A 19,481-nucleotide genomic window follows, 5' to 3' on the forward strand; every position below is an offset into this window, starting at 1 on the left:
CTGTGGTTAAAAACGCTGGCTTGCAGGTTTCTGGCAGTGAAAATCGTGACTAAAGAGATTATTTTGGTTGTTGATGTGATTATAGTGAAAGATCTGTGTCTAATGAATGTGTTGATGTAACTGCATGTTTTATGTTCCTCCTTCCTTCATTTACAGCATGCAGTGCCACTATCCACAACCGATGTCGAGATACTTTGCCAAACTGTGCCAAAATGAAACAGAGGGTAAGACACAGACGTCACTACTAATCACAGTTTCTGCAAAACCCAAAGAGTCTCAGTGTTTCAGTTTGAACACGTGTTCTTCACCCGTCTGCTCTGGGTGAGGCTGAGCTTGTTCAGATGCTCATCTCATTTTCTTCTTGTTCCCTGAGCACTGGCCGTGTCCAGAGTGTCCTGTTGTATCACTGAGTGGCTGTGTGTGAATGGGTCAGTGTGGCTGAGAGCTCTCGTGCAAAAGAGCTTCAAGCAGTGACTAAGATTAGCTAAATGCTGTTTAATTACTGATCTCACAGACATGTCACAGATTTACAGTTACAGTTACCAAGTAAAACAGTGATGTTATAGTCAAACCAGACGCTGCACCAGTGAATCCAAGCAATGGAAGAGCTTTGTACTCCTTTTGTATTTAAAGGTATCAGATCACTTTTCTTTGGTTAATCAGAAATGATGAATCACAGCCTGTAACCGTTCATCAAGAATACGAATCGTGTTTGTCAGACTGAGCTGCTGACGTTTACAGGTAACACTGAAAGTCTGCACTTCAGTATCTGTGCTGTCCAGATCCTGACTGATCTGAACGTATTTCTATTCTGAATAGTTCCCAATAGTTCCAGCTGTGTTTCCTGATGTTTCCCGTCTCCCTGTTTGTGTCAGTCTTTCTGTTCGTGTACTGTTAGTGTTCCTGTAGCTCCAACCTCAGAGTCATTTCCCAGCGTTACAGTGTTCATGAACAGCCTATTGGATTACAATAACCAGTATGAACCTTCCAGATCCCTCAGGTCATCTGGATCCGGTCTTTTATCAGTTCCCAGAGTCAGAACCAGACACGGAGAAGCTGCATTCAGCTTTTATGCTCCTTATATCTGGAACAAACTCCCAGAAAGCCTCAGATCAGCTGAAACACTCAGTTTATTTAAATCCAGGTTGAAGACTCACCTGTTCTCAGCTGCATTTGAATAAAACACCAAATCTGCACTTAAGCTTAAATTTCAAAACTTACATTTTAACTACTGATTTTATCTGTTTTGATTTTATCTACTGTTTGTTTGTTTGTTAATTAGTTTGTTTGTTTGTTTGCTTGTTTTAATCAATTTTAAATCCTGCTTTTTATTTGTTTTGTTTCTAATGTCTCTGTAAAGCACTTTGAATCACCTTGCTGTTGAATTGTGCTGTACAAATAAACTTGCCTTACAATGTCACCAGGGTTTTAAGTTTTGCAGTTTTCATTCGTTTTTATTTTTATTTAGTTTTGACTTCAGCTTTTCAAATTTGTATCAGTTTTAATTAGTTTTTACCATTTGTTTGCTAGTTTAGTTTAGTTTTTATTTTTTAATCCTTAGTTTCAGTTATAGTTTTAGTCGTGTTTGCAACAATGAAATGTAACAAAATCCCAGTTTCATCATATCAGTCGTGCTCTTCTGCTCATCCTTGGGTATGTTGCTCTTCCAGCTACCATACTGCACCCTGGACAGTCTGTCACAGGGCTAACATGCAGAGACAGACAACTCACATCCCCACCTATGGGAATAAATAAATAATAAATGAGGGCAGATGAACAACTATTGATAGCAGCAACTATAAAAGATATATCTTGGCCCAATGAGACTATTAACTCTTGCAGCTCCGGGTGAATTGCTAAACTTTTTGAAGACTCACACAGTTGTGTAGATATCCCAGTCTCAATAAACATATTCACCAACGCTTCCTCTCGCTTGTGATGTTCCTGCGAACGGACCAACCAGCAGCCATCGCTGTTGGAAGCACTGCGTTAATGTTTTTGTGGAGTTGTCTCGGGATGCTTCACGCTGCCCGGGGTTAGCTTCTGTTTCTGGGGATGAGGGTTGAGTGTGCTCCCTTACCTTCTCAAGCTAAGCTAGGTTAGCCTTCTTGTGCGAGCTTTTCAAGTGCACTTTAAGGTTTGTGGGATTTTTTCCCTTTAGAAACGTCCCGCATCATTTGTCTCTTTCCACTACAAGACACTTGCTTTATCCAAAACACAGTCATATTCAAAGTAATCCCAAATTGGACTCTGGCGATTTCTCCTGACTTTTGCTGACGTGATTCTGCGTGGGACGGAGCAGCGACACAGATGACTCGACTAACGTACTGCCCCCTGCTGGCACAATGAGACACAGCAAGAAAAAACCTGGAAACTACACTTCATTTTCACCCAAGACTATTGAAAAATAAACACATTTTTGCTTTAAATTCAGTTAATTTTAGTTAGTTTTCCTTTTTTTTTTGCAAACTCTTATTTTTATTTTTATTTCCGTTAAGGAAAATGTTTTTTCACTTCTAGTTTTCATTAGTTTTCGTTAACAATAATAACCTTGAATGTCACTGTCAATAAAAGGTTGTTTTCGTTCTTTTTATTTATTCCTAACAGTTTGCTTTTGGGTTCTCAATCAACATTAAATATAATGAATAGTGAATTTATTCTGGTAGCTAAACTGACTTAAAAACTCTCTTTGTTTCGTTTTTTGTGCTCCTGTAATTGTAGTTTTTGTCCTTTCAGCAACAGAAGACGGCCCTGATGAAGAACAATGTTCCACTGCGTGCAAAAAGTAAGAACAATGGAACAAATCTAAGAACTGCATATTCTGTCGTCTTTCCTTCCTCCCTCCTATCTATCTCTTTATCAGTATGTTCCTCCATCATCATTAAAATCCTCTTTAGCTTGCTAACATGTTGGAATATTTTTCCCTTTCTTCTGCCAATTCTCTTTATAATACAACTATTTTCTCCTCTCAGCTCAAGGAATGCGAGAACGTCCAACTTCAGCTATTTACCCCTCTGAAAGCTTCCGACAGTCTCTGCTCAGATCGCGCCGTGGCCGCTCTCACCTGTCCCTGTCCAAGAGTGTCTCCACCAACAACATCGTAGGGTGGGTCATAAACACAGAGCGAATATTAGTGTTGCTCTGTGGTTTGGTTAAAGTTACCTGAGGTCATCAGTGCACGCTGGTTTGCTGGATTAAGGACAGAAACCAGTCACATCCACTAGTTTGGATTTGGATTGTCGAATGTTCAGTGAACACCAAGAATGCATAAAAAGCAGGACAGGAAATGATCTTTTAAAAACACAGCATGTGTCCTCACTGTCACACGGTGGGACAGGAAAGGTCATGAAGCTAATTTAAGATGATTTTGAGCTGCAACCATGAGTATTCATAATGCTTGCTTTCAATTCAATTCAATTCAATTTTATTTATATAGCGCCAAATCACAACAAAAGTCGCCTCAAGGCGCTTCATAGATACAGAGAAAAACCCAACAATCATATGACCCCCTATGAGCAGCACTTTGGCGACAGTGGGAAGGAAAAACTCCCTTTTAACAGGAAGAAACCTCCGGCAGAACCAGGCTCAGGGAGGGGCGGGGCCATCTGCTGTGATTGGTTGGGGTGAGAGAAGGAAGACAGGATAAAAGACAAGACTTTCCCCCAACATGTCAATGTTTTTGATTAGTGAGGCACAGAACAGACTGACAGACAGATGATGATGAAGATTATCCATCTTCATGCTACATTCACTGACGATGATAAAGATGTATACAGGTTTTGTAAATGCTCACAGGAACATGTGATAATATCTCAGGTTGCAGAACATTTACTCTGCTTCACCTGATTTGAATTCAGCTCAGTTCAGTTCATTTATACGATACAAAATCACAACAGCAGCCGCCTCAAGGCACTTTATGTTGTAAGACCCCACAACACTGAGAAAACCCCAACAAGCACTTAGCGACAGTAGGAAGGAAAAACTGTGAAGGCCTGAGACCCAGACTAAGACATGCAAACTGGACACAGAGACCGGTGGGGGTTACAGGAGGCACACATGGCCCCGTGAAGTCGTACTATTACAAACCCTCCACTCCACGTTTGTTCGAAACCAAAGAGCTCATCCGCTGTGTCTGGGATTGACACTGATTGGTTGAGTTTGTGCTGGCAGGAAATTTTCAGTTAACCATCACAAACTTAGTTGGAAACTGTCAGTTTCAGTATGTCTGTCAATCAAAACACCAACATTCCCAACTCCAAAATGTATGAGTTGGTGCACAGCCAGTGAAATCTCTATGCATTAAACACCACTGTTCAAGGTGCCTCTTATTATTTTAACATTTAGCTCTGTTTGGTTCTCCAGTTTGTTTGCCGCTACATTTATTTCATGCACAATAGTTAGGCACCAATAATAGCTGCATGCATGTGTGTGCTGCAGGTCGCTGAATGATGATGCTCCCCTGGGACTACGCAGAATCCTCTCCCAGTCGACAGACTCCCTGAGCTTCAGAAACAGAACGATGTCGATGGAGTCGCTCAATGATGACGGTATTGCAAACAATCAAGACAGCTCCATGTGTTCACAGTCAGTTAATTATACATGTATGTTATATGCTCACAAGTCTGCAGGCCAAAGACTGGTCATTCTTCCAGCAACATCATAATGCACTGGACTGTAGCAGAAAACAAACCTGAACACTTCATGAAGTCCATTTCCACCCAGAGAACTAAAGCTGCTGATTAGATATGTGCATACATGAGCAGGTGTACCTGGAGAATGTAGGTATTTAAAAAAGAAATTCCTCGTGACTATTTTCCACATAGAAAGTAAGGGCTGAATGCGAGACTGCAAAGAGTACAAGTTCCAATAATCTGTCTGATAGTTTATGGATTAATAAACTGTCCACGCCTGCTCACCTTCTTATTGTAATATTGTGACAAATGAATGCATGTTACCAGAATTTAAGCAAGCTTATCAACATGAATGCATGTTTGGTGCTTAACTTTAATAGATAACTGCTTAACTATTAGTAGTTGGGGGTGGCTGCAGCTCAGGAGGTGGAGCAGGTGTCCACAGGTGGTTTAATGGGCCAAATATCCTTGGCCAGCATACTGACCCCAAGTTGCATCCATCAGAGTATGAATGTGTGTGAATGCTAGACAGGAAGCACTGTCATATAAAAAACAAGTGCTTGTATAAATGGCTGAATGACCCTGGTTGTATAAAGCGCTTTGAGTGCTCGGGTAGAGTAGAAAAGTGCCACATGAGAACCAGTCCATTAACCGTTTAGTGCATGCTCTGATTGGTAATAAGATCCTCATAAACATTCTTCCTGAATGTAGTGGAAAACAACTGTACAGCAGTAGAAGTGAAATGTGACACGTTTCATGAAGAGGTCGTTAAATCTTCAAACCTTCAGAGTCCAGGAGAAAGCTCAAGTTGTCTGCTCAAACTTTTGTCTTCAGTCTACAATAATCTCTCATATAATGATAGTAAAATAAACAATAATCTGTGAGTTTTCATACTGATCTTCTTTTCCTCTCTAGGAGAACTGTACTACGCTTCAGTCCTGGAGGAGATCGAGCTCGAGGGCCAGGACTTTAAGGCTGACTCGTGGAGCATGGCTGTGGATACCAGTTACTTACAGACACATCGCAAAAATGTTATCAAGAGGCAGGATGTCATCTATGGTGACCAAAACATGATCTGTTTTTCATCATTTCATCTGCCTTATATGCAGACGTTCAGTCTAATGCTAAACTTTCTACATGTGTTTGCATATTGACACACACAGAAAACAAACCAGTATGTCACCGTTTAGAAATATGCAATGGTGCTCATTTAAAAATGTCGTATGCATCTCATCTCCCCTTTGTTATACGTGTGTGTGTCTCGTAGAGCTGATCCATACAGAGCTGCACCACATGCAGACACTGCAGATCATGGAGAGGGTGTTTCGACAGGGCATGCTGGAGGAGCTTCAGTTAGAGCCCAGCACCGTGCATGCCATGTTTCCCTGCCTGGACCAGCTCATCAAGATACATTCCCAGTTTCTGGCACAACTTCTCCTGCGGCGCAAGAACAGCCTGCAACCTGGATCCAACCACAATTACACCCTTCATCAGCTGGGGGATATTCTAGTAGAGCAGGTTTGTGATTCTGCTGACTTCCTCTTACTGACTCACATTCACAATGACGTGACTTGTTTGTGTTCTTCTGCCAGTTCTCAGGCCAGTCTGCAGATGACATGCAGAAGACTTATGCTGAGTTCTGTAGCCGACACTTAAAGGCCGTCAAATTATACAAGGAGCTGCTCGCTAAAGACAAGAAGTTCCAGTTCTTCATACGGGTAGGAGACACATGCGTGGACGTATGTATATGTTAACAACCGTACTTGTTCCAATTATACTTCCCAATTATTATTTCACCTTCCTCCGTCTCTTCCTCATTTTGTTGTTGGGACTGCTGGCCTTCCTGCTGCACTTCTCCACAGCTGTTGCCAGCATCAGCAGCCTCGTATGACCGCGAGGGCTGTTGACAACGCAGCAGCATAATAAATGTGAACAATAAAGCAACAATAAGCATAAGTAAATAACTGGTTTACTTGGCACCTACAATGTTTCATACTAAAGGCATTTTAATTTTACTAAGAGACCTTCAATAAGAAGATCTGTATGAAAGAGCAAAACTCAGGAGTGCATCGACCAAAGATCATGTCGGAGGAGAGCTAAAGGGTTTGAATGAGCATGTCTGAAAGACATAAGGGACCAGATGTGGCTGCTATAATTGGCTAACAAAGGGCAAAAATGCTGTTTAAGAACAAGAGGAGACGTTCAAGAAAAAGAAAACGCAGCTTCAATTGAAGAGTGGAGGAAATGCTTCATCGGTGCCTAAGATAAATTCACTGCCCCCTAAAACTAAGAGAACACTTGGAAAACACATCAGATCTTAATGGGGAAAACATTCATGCTGATACTGGTACAGATGGTAATGAGTTAGGAATGAAAGGATGCCTCATTGTTTGATGACGGCTGAATTTAAAGAATGGGGCTCTTCCATTTTACTAACGGTACTCAGGAGTTTGCATGACTGACAATGTTGGGACATGTTCCTAATGAGACTGCAGATGGTGACCTGGGGTATCTACTTTTACATCTGCCTGCATATTTGACCCAGATAAAGCGCACCAGGAGCAACCCAGTTACCCACTGCACCAGTGCAGGGTACAGTGGGGCAGAGGAATTCCCACTCTTAACGACGGTCAGGATGGCATTGCTCAGCCTGTAGAGGCCTGTGTGCGAATTCTTTCCCCCCCATTGATATCTGATGTTTTTTCCAAGTGTTTTGTTCATTTTATCAGGCAGTGCATTTATCTTAGGTACTGATGAAGCACAGACATGCCACCCCGACCATCACTAGCCCACCACTAAACTTGTCCGGGCAGCAGAGTGTTCCCCACGACTTCTCCAGGTCCTCTTACGTATGTCACGCGTGTTCAGTGTAAACCTGCACTTATGTGTGGACAGCACAGGATACCAGGGTGGACCTGCCAATTCTGCTATTCTGTGACAAATGCCAATCATGCACTCACACATACAGTGTTGATACAATGTTGATACAGTGTTGATACAGTGTTGATACAGTGTTGATACAGTGTTGATACTGTGTTGATACAATGTTGATACTGTGTTGATACTGTGTTGATACTGTGTTGATACAATGTTGATACAGTGTTGATACAATGTTGATACTGTGTTGATACAATGTTGATACAGTGTTGATACAGTGTTGATACAGTGTTGATACAATGTTGATACAGTGTTGATACAGTGTTGATACTGTGTTGATACTGTGTTGATACAATGTTGATACTGTGTTGATACAGTGTTGATACTGTGTTGATGCAGTGTTGATACTGTGTTGATACTGTGTTGATACTGTGTTGATACTGTGTTGATACAATGTTGATACTGTGTTGATACAATGTTGATACAGTGTTGATACAGTGTTGATACAATGTTGATACTGTGTTGATACAGTGTTGATACTGTGTTGATACTGTGTTGATACAGTGTTGATACAATGTTGATACTGTGTTGATACAGTGTTGATGCAGTGTTGATGCAGTGTTGATACTGTGTTGATACTGTGTTGATACTGTGTTGATACTGTGTTGATACAATGTTGATACTGTGTTGATACAATGTTGATACAGTGTTGATACAATGTTGATACAGTGTTGATACTGTGTTGATACTGTGTTGATACAGTGTTGATACAGTGTTGATACAATGTTGATACTGTGTTGATACAGTGTTGATGCAGTGTTGATGCAGTGTTGATACTGTGTTGATACTGTGTTGATACAATGTTGATACTGTGTTGATACAATGTTGATACAGTGTTGATACAGTGTTGATACTGTGTTGATACTGTGTTGATACAATGTTGATACAGTGTTGATACAATGTTGATACTGTGTTGATACAATGTTGATACAGTGTTGATACTGTGTTGATACAATGTTGATACAGTGTTGATACTGTGTTGATACAATGTTGATACCGTGTTGATACAGTGTTGATACAGTGTTGATACAGTGTTGATACAGTGTTGATACAGTGTTGATACAATGTTGATACAGTGTTGATACAATGTTGATACAGTGTTGATACAGTGTTGATACAGTGTTGATACAATGTTGATACAGTGTTGATACAGTGTTGATACAGTGTTGATACAGTTAGCACAGGGCTAACTAGACATTGTCGCGCCCTCAGGCCACTATCACGGAAGCTGGTTGAAACCATGACTTCGTGGAGAAAAGTCATACCTTTGACTTCAGCTCTGCTGAGTGTTTGATTCGAACTGATCACTTTTAAATATTGATGAAAAATTAAAGCTTCCTTTCTGTCTCCTAGCAGCAGGTGAGTCGAGGACCCTTGCTACGTTGCCATGGTGTTCAAGAGTGCATCTTATTGGTGACTCAGCGGATGTTCAAGTATCCTGCACTTATTCAGCGCATTCTGGACAACACAACAGGTGAGTCATGCCAGTCATCTGCCTCCTTCTTTTCTCAGATCTACAATATACTAGAAAATTAAAAAATGCTAGTTTTCACATTTAACTAACATTTATGGTTCCACACAACGAAGCAAAACCAGGCTTCATGGGAACCTTTTCCTCTTCTCCATTTTTCTGTTATTTACTGTAAACTTAACCCTTTAACACCCAGGGTAATATATTTGGAACGTGAAGCTTTTGTGAGTTGGATTTAGTAAATTAAAAACTCATATATGCAAATTTATCTTTCTTTCTTTTGAAAAAAATGTCAGAAGATGAAATTCAAACTTCACAGTTTTACTGAAATGATGAATCTGATGATTGTTTCTATTTTATCCAGATGATGAGGAAGAAGCTTCCTCTGTGGCCCAGGCTCTGCTGATGATCAGAGAACTGCTTAGTTCAATAGACCAACAGGTACTGAAGTGTTCGCTCCCTGTGCAATAATCTGTGCGTCATTCATTCTCTTCATATTCAAATATCAGCAAACTCACAAAGAATTTATGTTCTTTTCTAAATCTTACAGTCAGACATCAAGTACAAGTCAGTGCAAACACTCATTCTTCCTAAATGACACTTACCACTTACTTACTTTAGATCTCTAGTTTTTAGCTTGTGCTAACAACCCAGCATTCATTTGTTCTCCTACCTCAGCTGTAGGGTCGACGACTTGTTTCACTAACCAGAGAGAGGATTTGTAGCATTTACAGGACAAACAATTCCCTGCTCTGTTCGACAGGCTCTAAACTTCCACACAAGTGCTTTTAGCTCATAGATAGCTCATAGATAGCTTTTAGATCTTTGTTTATTTCTAAGACTGATTTACTTTTGTTTTTTATCTACTGAAAAATCTCATCGTATTTTCTGTCTTATAATGTATTACACTGTAATACAGTCATAATATGTAGTATTTATTAGTTTCAATAGAATAACATTTAGTAATAAGACCTTAGTTCTACTATTACTATTCCTCTACTTTTACTAAAAAAACTCAGCTTCATTTGTAAACACTGAGCTCAAAGCACACCACTAAAAACAGACGATGCATGAGAATGAATAATATTACATTAAACACTAACATGGTTACTCAGGGTTATCTTTAGCAGGCACTGCCACACGTGAGCTTCCTATCTCAGATGTCTCAGTGTGTTGTGAGGAAAATGATGATTTTAAAATAAGTCCCGTTTGTTTTTTGAACATCTCAGTTTCTCTCTGATGTCCTCATTTCTAACTTTGTCCGTCCTGGTAACTCCAAATGAAAGCCTGACCATCCAGCACCTCCGGCTCCACCTCCTGTCAAACCATAGATGACAGCAGGTCTCACTACCATTCTGTAAACCTTCCTGTTCATGTCGACTCCTGTCCTTCTGTCACAAATCACCCACCACACTCATCTCAGCCCACCCTGCCTGTCCTCTCGTCTTCATTCTAGTACACTGTCCATCCTGAGATGGTTCACCCTTGGTGCTTAAACCCATCCACCATCTTTAATCTTTGTATGTCCATCTTTCCGCCTGACTCCCTCCAATTCACACACATTTATTTTGTCTAAGTGATGTTCAGAGCACACCTCCACCTCCATCACCGTTTCAAAATGGATCTTACAAATCTCCTTGTAACATCTGATTTAGCCGACTCAGATTAGCTCGCTGGTTCATTCAGATGTTAATTTAATAATTATTAATAATAATAATTTGAAAGATTTGGTTGAAATTAAGATTTCTGAGATGTTAAGATTAAAAATATGGTTTGATGTAAATAAATTATCTTTGAATCTGACAAAAACGAAATTCATGATGTGTAAAGGAGGAAGAAGTCATTATGTCCATTGATGGAGAATTGATTGATAGAGTTACTGAATTTCGTTTTTTGGGTGTGTAGATGAAAATTTGACGTGGAAATGACATATTGAGTATATTAGAAAGAAGATGGTTAAAAACATTTATATTTTGGGAAATGTAAGAGATTTATTAGACTATAAAACAATGCACATTTTATATTTCTCATTGTTTTTCTCATATTTTAGTTACTGTATTGAAGTCTGGGGGAATACATATGAGAATACTATAAAACCTCTAAACTTATGACAGAAGAAAGTGATACGAATGATTCATAATGTTAAATATAGAGAACATACAAATAAATTATTTATAAAATCGAAATTATTAAAATTAGGAGATTTAGTGGAATTACGGACACTATTAATTATGTTTAAGGCTAAAAATAATATTTTGCCCTTTAAGTTACAAAGAGTATTTTTATTGTGTTCAGGGGGAGAAGATGGCAGAAGGAAATTTTATTTTAAGCATCAGTTAGCTACACAAAGATTAATGAGTCCAACGGTTAGGAGTATACGACTGTGGAACTCACTTCATTATAATTTAAAGAATTGTATAAATTTACATTGTTTTAAAAAGTGTGACATGCTTAAAACGATAACTCAATATGAAGAATGTGAATGAAATGAAATAATTAATCAAACTGAAAACGTAAGATTGAATTTCCTGTCGGCAGATGGACGATCTGGAGAAAACACAGCGGCTTCAGGAAATCCATGCCAAGCTTGACCCAAGGGCTGAGGCCGTAGTACGGGATGGAGGAATATTTAAAGCTGGAGAGCTACTCCGAAGGAGACTTATCCGTGAAGGGACCCTTTTCTGGAAAACTCCAGGATCACGACTCAAAGGTACACAACAATTGGGTGATTAATATTTAATAAAATAAACATAATACAACAGGTGGACACTGACTGTTGTCCTGTTACTAGCTGTCTTAGTTCTTTATAGCACAGATTCAACGAGGTGGTGAAAAGATTCCTCAGAGATTTTGGTTCATATTGACAAAATACCATCAAGTCAAAACTGAACATTTAAATCAGCCTCAGTTGATCTTTACAGCAGGGGTGACCAACTCAGGCCTCGAGGGCCGGAGTCCTGCAGGGTTTCACCCTGGGTCAACACACCTCAATCACATGATTAGTTCATTATCAGGCCTCTGGAGAACTTCAGGACTTGTTGAGGAGGTCATTTCAATCAGCTGTGATAGATCAAGGACACATCTAAACCTGCAGGACACCGGCCCTCGAGGCCTGGAGTTGGACACCCCTGATGTACAGACTGTATATATAAAACACACGTTATATGTTGGCTTATGTAATCATTCTGTCATTAACAATAAACAACGTTAAAATACACCTTAGAAACCGTGAATCTCAATTATGAAACAAATTCTCAATTTAAAAAATGACAAATAGAATGAAATAAGAACAATAATAACAGTAAGTACGACTCTGCACAACTAGAATTAAAGGCAAGAATAAATGCACACAGACCGACAAGAGACAGAGGACAGCACAGAGCATAAACACACACAAGGTAACGAGGAAAATGCACAACAGGAGGGAGACATGAGGACAGGGAGGAAAACAATACACTGACATAGGACACGGAGTTTCAAAGTAAAACAGGAAACACAAGAGACACACACAACGACGCTGACCTAACACTGAGACATAGAGACATGACTGACCGAGGAGACAGAGGGAACACGGAGCACAGAACAGAAGCCAAGATACTAGATATGAGCTCAAAGACCGGACTGGACTGTGACATTAACAAGGTAGTTATGTTCATGTCAGTTCCCTGAGCCATGGATTATGATGTGTTTGCCCAGAATAAGAGACTTATGTGGTTAACTTGTATCTTACTGATTAATTTTCATTTTTAATTAAGAAATCAGCTCTGATCAATATAGTGCAAGAGCAACTGGAGTTTGTAAAGTACAGCAGTGACAGTGTTCTATATTACAACATGTTATATAAGAGGTACATGTATTATAGCTGCAGAACTTTCTCAGGTATTATTCTTTAGTCCTCACATTTAACTGATTTTTTGTTGTTGTTTATGCTCATAAAATATTTTCTTTAACAAACAATGTCAGACACGGTCATATTCAATTGTTGGTTGTCCGAGTGGTGTGGGTGATTTTAACACCCATGGAGAAAATGACTTAACACGACATATTAGAGATAACATATTACTCCCATACTGGCTTCTCATGATTGGCTCCCTGTTAAATCCAAATGTAAAATCCTTTCAATCACAAACAAGCGAACAAACATCTTAATAACTTTATAATACCATATCAGCCCATTAGAGCATAGCCCAAACTTTCCTTTTTGCTAAAGCATATAGTTAGGGCTGGACCAGGTGACCCTGAATCCTCTCTTAGTTATGCTGCAATAGACGTAGGCTGCCAGGGGATTCCCATGATGCATTGAGTGTTTCTTCTTTAATCACCTTTTTTTGTTTTGTTTTATTTTTCATTTTACATTTACTCTGGATTAACCATTCTTCGTTTTATTATGAATATTTTACTATTATTAATTATAATTAAAATATTATTATATTAATGATAAATAACGTCCTGTCTCTGTCCTCTGACCCCAACTGGTTGGCGCAGATAGCCCCGCCCCTCCCTGAGCCTGGTTCTGCTGGAGGTTTCTTCCTGTTAATAAAAGCACCAAAGGGCTCATAGGAGATCCAATGATTTTGGTTTTCTCTGTTTTCTCTGTATTATTGTCCCTACCTTGCAATATTAATCTCTCAGTGCCTTAAGGCAACTGCTGTTGTGATTTGGAGCTGTAGAAGTAAAATTCAAGTTTTAGAAAGGGGCTGTGTAGAAAGGTTTGAAAGTCTGGGATTGAACCTGCTGGGTGGTGGAGTCTTTCTCTATGGTGGCCTGCACTGGTTTCTTCCACACTTCAGCATTTAAACCCAGAACCATCCTGCACTGCATTAAGTAAAGATTTTGACACTAAAGGGTGATTCTAGTCTAAAAAAATGTTTATGTGTGTGTTTGTGTAGATATACAGGTCTTACTGATGTCTGACATCCTGGTGTTTCTGCAGGAGAAGGACCAGAGGTGCATCTTTCCATCTATGGTAAGAAAATATTTGCACACATATTAAAAACACACAAAAAACTAACCAAAACCCCCCAAAGCTAAAACTAATTACACAAATGCATAATTTTTGGAAAGACATTTTTAAACATTGTAACCCTTTTGTTTTGAAAATGATTCAAAACACTAAATAAATATGAATAAATAAGTAAATACTGCTTACACACAGACAGCGATGAAGCAAGAAAGACAAAGTACAATGACGTGCATCACTGCTAACCAAATAGCTGCGGCATGCTAAGCATGCTAACAGAAATGCACAGAATCTGCATCTTTAGGTGTGTCCTGGCTGTTTTACCTGTTCGAGGTGTGTGTGTGTGTGTGTGTGTGTGTGTGTGTGTGTGTGTGTGTAAGCCTTCATGGAACTGAACTAAGTCGTTTATTTAAAATGGAAAATAAAAAGATAAACGAGGGTGAAAAAACACAGTTACAATAAGTTTTTCTCTTTATTTCACTAAAACGATCCACGTTGTACGTTTTAGGACAAGCCTCCAGTTCTGTCCCTTCAGAACCTGATAGTAAGGGACATAGCCAATCAGGAACGAGGCATGTATCTGATTAGTGACTCCACCCCTCCTGAGATGTACGAGTTTTATGCTGCCTCCAAGGATGACAAGAACATCTGGATACGCCATGTGCAGCACGCTGTCAGCAAGTGGGTAAATGCACACACAACACGTGCTAAAGCTCTCCATCGGTTTGTAGTCTACAAACTGAGGTTTATTACATCTTGGGTCTTATTTCTACATTTGGGAAAATATAAAGAAAAATGTAATTACCCACAGACAATTATGGACTCTGTACATCCCACAGAAAACAAAAACTTTTATTTGCATTTGCAGAGCAGAATAAATGTGGCATGTTTTTCATAGAGCCTGTACTTTCCTCCTAAGTTATGAGTTCGGCATACTGGTTCCTATTATTATTATTATTATTATTATTATTATTATTATTATTATTATTATTATTAATAATAATAATATAGTATTATTATTATTATTAATAATAATATGATTATTATTATTATTATTATTATTATTATTATTAATAATAATAATATATTAATATTATTATTATTAATAATAATATAATAATCATATTATTAATAATAATAACCCAGAGGCCAGACACTCTTCAGGAGAAGCTCATTTCTGTTTGTACTCGTTTTTTGGTCACTACCCAGAGCTTGTAACCACAGGTGAGGGCAGGGTAATAAAGTCGAGTTACCAAAATGAGACCCAAGTTGTGATAAACTGTTTAATCATTGAGGTGTAAATGTCTACTAATTAGTTTATGAACAAAAACACGACAAATCTAAAATGTTCGTGTCTGTTATGTGACTGATAAGATGATATGTGTGGTCTGGATTTGTGTGTTCAGGTGTCCATCGAGAGAGGAGTTTCCCCTGATAGAGTCGGAACACAAGGCTCATCTGAGGAGGCTCAAAGGTCAGGAGAATATACAGACTAACTGAATCACATTTCAAATACCTGAACCAGAAAAAGACGACATGGTAGCTTAGTCTTACTGGTGGCTACGTGTTCTCTACAAACTTTAACCAAAACGATGAATACTCAGGTTTTCTGTCACCCTTTGGTCCTAAATAGTTATTTAAAGGTTTCCATACTTTTACCAAACACAGAGGTTCCACTGGACCGAACAACTCTGTGATCTCCAAATGCCCTGTCAGAGTATCAAACATACCAAACCTGGATCTAAAAATGAAAACTGCTGTAGTATCCACAGGCAGAACATCTGTGCTAGTGTCAGGAATTTAGATCTTCTGACATGCCAGGATTATCCTGGATTGTGTTTTTGCCCACAGTAAATGCTTTTGCACAAGAAGACAGCATTTCACAAGTTTGGAATAACAGTAAACAGTAAAATCATAAAGAGCAAAGCAGCTATGGTGACAGTAAAACCAGCAGTGACATCTAACCAGCAGCAGAGGAAGTGAAGCATGTGACTAAACGAGGAAACACACATGAACTTATCGGGGAAGTGACACACGAGTGGAGCTAAACTCTCAACAACCAAGAACTGAGAACAGGACAAACTAAAACTAGGAAGTTAAATGAAGCAAATAACAAGTCGACCAAAGAATCAGCAGGAAAAACAGCAGCTGGACCGTTTCTGCTGCACTGGTCTCCTCCTGTTTAGTCTCAGCTTGTTTCATACAAACAAAATTAAACTGAAAATTGAACTGAATAGTTATTTACATGAACTGTATTTCAAACTAAAGCGTCCTGCATCAGGTCTGCCCGACCTCTCTGATCAACATGAAGCAGGGAGACCGATGAAGAGGCAGGCTTTGTTTTTCTGCACGTCTGTTTTAGACTGATGACTGATTGATTGTCATCCAATCAGCTGATCTGCAGCACAAGGACCAGGAGATGCTGGAGCTCCTGCAGGAAAGAGTGACGTTATTCTGTGAGCTGGCAGAGGTGACGAGTGGCCAGGAGAGCCTACAGCCTCCCATCACTCGCTACTTGTTTAGGGCCGACACACCACAAGCTCCTCGTGCTGAAAAACTATTACTGGATGCCACATCTGAGGGTAACTATCCACCTTTCATATTAGCATGCTTCACATCTGATCGAACGCAACAAAAAAATAAATAACTTTTTTTGTACATAACTTAATTTTAATTAGAAATATGAGTAAAAATAAACATTTTGTAGCAAACAAGAATGAAAATATTTACTATCCAAACTCCCTGAAATTTATCTGAAGTGACTGAGCTGTCAGATAGTTGAGGCTGAGGCTAAAGCTTTAAGACTGAAGCAGACTTTAGTGGACGTGTAGACCGAGGGAACAGAGGTGATGAGGTAGTGCTGGGTGGGGCTGATGGCTGTGGTTTCTCAAAAACCAAGATGCCTCTGGAAAGCAAGAAAAGGAAGGAAGTGAAGGTAAAATCCAGGCCTGAAAGGCAGAAGCTGGAGGAAGTGGTGAGGAAAACTGTACTGCAGTATTTTATGTATCGTCTGGAAACAGACTGAATGAGCAAGAACTAAATGTACATCGAATAAGAGATAGAAAGGCGAAGGCTTACAGTGTGCTGTGAGTAAAGAACGTGTGTTGAGATGGAAGGAGTAGTTTGATGAGCTGATCGATAAAGAAAATGAGAGCAGGACAGATACAGCAAGTACAGAGGATCATTGTTAGTAAGGAGGCAGCTATGAAGAAGATGAAGAGTGGAAGGCAAATGGTCTAGATGATATACGTGTGGAGGAACTGAGAGGATGTCTGAGGAATGCTGAACTGGTATTTTCAAAACAAGGGTGATGAGCAGAGCTGTGGTAACTACAGGGGATGACGTTGATGAGAAAGGAAGAAACTTTAGCAAAGAGTTGTTGAAGTTAGCTTAAGAAGAGACGCGACGACCCTTTGGAAGTTAACAGCTGTTTTGGCCATATCGAGCTCACTTACCATTGACTGACAAACTATGGTCGTGTCCAAATTCATGGGCTGCTTCCTCCTGAGGCCGCATTTGTAGACCGATTACGTCACAGCGACGCGCCGAAGGCTGTCCAAATTCATAGACTCCTCCGAATGCAGCCGACAAATGCATCCTCCTTTTCCCCGAATTTGAAGGATGGGTCGGGTGTGTCCTTCATGGCCCACCATATCCCAGAATTCATAGCGCGGCCCAGCCAAACTCCAGTTTCTGACAATGGCGGCCGCTACTAAGTTTTAAAATTACTCTTACTAATCTTTCTGGGTCACAAAATTTACTTTTAACATATTTTCAGGCGAGAAAGTAGCTGTGTAAACATCAAATATCTGCTCGGTTTATCAAGATGTCGCATATTTGCAAAAGTGCTTCGACGTTTTCGGAGACGTCTGCTACCCACCAGCTCGATAGCTAGCTGGGAGCTCGAGGGTTACTGAAGCCGCCGAGAACGGCACAACTCCTGGCACATCATGTTCAGATCACCGCGGAGTTTCGCTGCTCGGGTTAAACGTAATATATAAGTCACTTAGACAACCTAAAAATGTTATTGTTGGGCTTTTTTCAGTGTTTTGTTTGTTCATGAGTAAATCGGTTTGGCTGAGATTAAAGTTATTAGATTAGATTAGATAAAATAAAACTTTATTAATCCCCCGGGTGGTTTTCACACAGCTGACTAAACGTCAAACAGAAAACTGACAGAAGTGTGAGACGGTCGAGAATTTACTCCAGTGTCCTGCTATATTTTAGATAGCAAGGAGCAGACGGCTGAGACAGCGGTGACGCTAATCAGAAGGCTAGACCGTCCAATTCCACAGCCGTTTACTTCCGGCCTACCCGACCTTCTGAGGACCCGGCCCACGTAGACCGCGAAGGCCGAGTCCTCAGGAGGATGCAGCCCATGAATTTGGACAGGACCCATGTTTACATCTGACATGCTGCAAACACAAGACATCCAGGAGGAATAAACATGGGAATAGAAAAATAGAAAAAGATGTAAAGTTAATAGAAAATACGTGTGTGTGTGTGTGTGTGTGTGTGTGTGTGTGTGTGTGTGTGTGTGTGTGTGTGTCCTCACAGTGGACAGACTGAGTGAACTCCTTCTGGGCTTCAGCATGGACACCCGTCTCTTGTGCCATCACAGCCACATGGAGGTGGTAGACTGTAGTAAGTCAGCGTTTCTCTCATTCATCATCATCTTAAATCTGACTGAATTAATTATGAATATTTACATTAAGAAAAACAGTAACAGCCTATAATGTGCCACTATCAGGTATTAGTAAGTGCTTAGGTCATCTGGAACAACACTCCTATTTAGTATGTAATGTATGAATAAATGTTCATTCTTGATTAATAAGCTCAGAATGTGTTCATGGTAACATTTGCTCATTCCTCTATATAACAATTAAGATATGAGCTCATTGTTTGTGAGGTTAGAGGTTTTATAAATGCTGATTTCATAGTGTAATTCATGGTTAATTAAGACAATTACTATTTGTTAATTAAGAATTTTCTGTGACCTCTGAAGTGAAGGTTATTTGCGTCTCAGCTATTTTCCCAACAGAGACATGACGCAGACAACACAGAAAGAAGTGCAGAACATACAGATGCAAACATAACACACCTGAGGTTTGCACAATACTGAATGCAGGTTTGTAGGCAGGGTTTAAGAGGAAGATGCACCAAGGAGGTGGAGCCACAGGACAGCTCAAGATTTCTTCATTTAACATAAAACATGAATGTTGTTTTTACAAAACAATAATAAATCTTTCACAGAGCTTCACAAATACAATATGAAGAAAGGGTCCATCATATTAAACTGGTAATGCAGGAAAATGTCTCTGGAATGTTTGAGACTTTGGAACTTCTTTAGATCGTTCCCGAGGTTAAGCTTTCGTCTGGTTTGTGGTCTGTCAGCTTTAGTCCAGCTGAATCAGACTAAATAGTGGTTTCACACAGGTGAACAGCTTAAATGAGAGAAGGAATGGACTCCATCTCCTCCTCA

The 19,481-nt window shown here is 39.7% G+C and overlaps 1 protein-coding gene across 3 annotated transcripts in view; it reads left to right on the forward strand.

The window, feature by feature from the left end:
* Positions 1–19,481, forward strand: part of arhgef2a (Rho/Rac guanine nucleotide exchange factor 2a) — a 35,176-nt gene that overhangs the window by 6,167 nt on the left and 9,528 nt on the right. For 2 of the 3 annotated variants that reach the window (XM_087834783.1, XM_087834781.1), the window contains exons 3-17: positions 157–224; positions 2,737–2,785; positions 2,973–3,105; positions 4,438–4,547; positions 5,547–5,690; positions 5,899–6,149; positions 6,224–6,349; positions 8,922–9,042; positions 9,404–9,480; positions 11,578–11,749; positions 13,929–14,005; positions 14,508–14,680; positions 15,406–15,473; positions 16,393–16,581; positions 18,557–18,643. In XM_087834783.1, the coding sequence (XP_087690909.1) occupies positions 157–224; positions 2,737–2,785; positions 2,973–3,105; positions 4,438–4,547; positions 5,547–5,690; positions 5,899–6,149; positions 6,224–6,349; positions 8,922–9,042; positions 9,404–9,480; positions 11,578–11,749; positions 13,929–14,005; positions 14,508–14,680; positions 15,406–15,473; positions 16,393–16,581; positions 18,557–18,643 (1,845 nt within the window). The remainder of the gene's footprint in view (positions 1–156; positions 225–2,736; positions 2,786–2,972; positions 3,106–4,437; positions 4,548–5,546; positions 5,691–5,898; positions 6,150–6,223; positions 6,350–8,921; positions 9,043–9,403; positions 9,481–11,577; positions 11,750–13,928; positions 14,006–14,507; positions 14,681–15,405; positions 15,474–16,392; positions 16,582–18,556; positions 18,644–19,481) is intronic. The other variant, XM_087834782.1, reaches the window with a different exon arrangement.

The sequence above is a fragment of the Neolamprologus brichardi genome, chromosome 22, assembly GCF_056152115.1.
Source record: "Neolamprologus brichardi isolate AB-2024 chromosome 22, ASM5615211v1, whole genome shotgun sequence".
Taxonomy (NCBI): Eukaryota; Metazoa; Chordata; class Actinopteri; order Cichliformes; family Cichlidae; genus Neolamprologus; species Neolamprologus brichardi.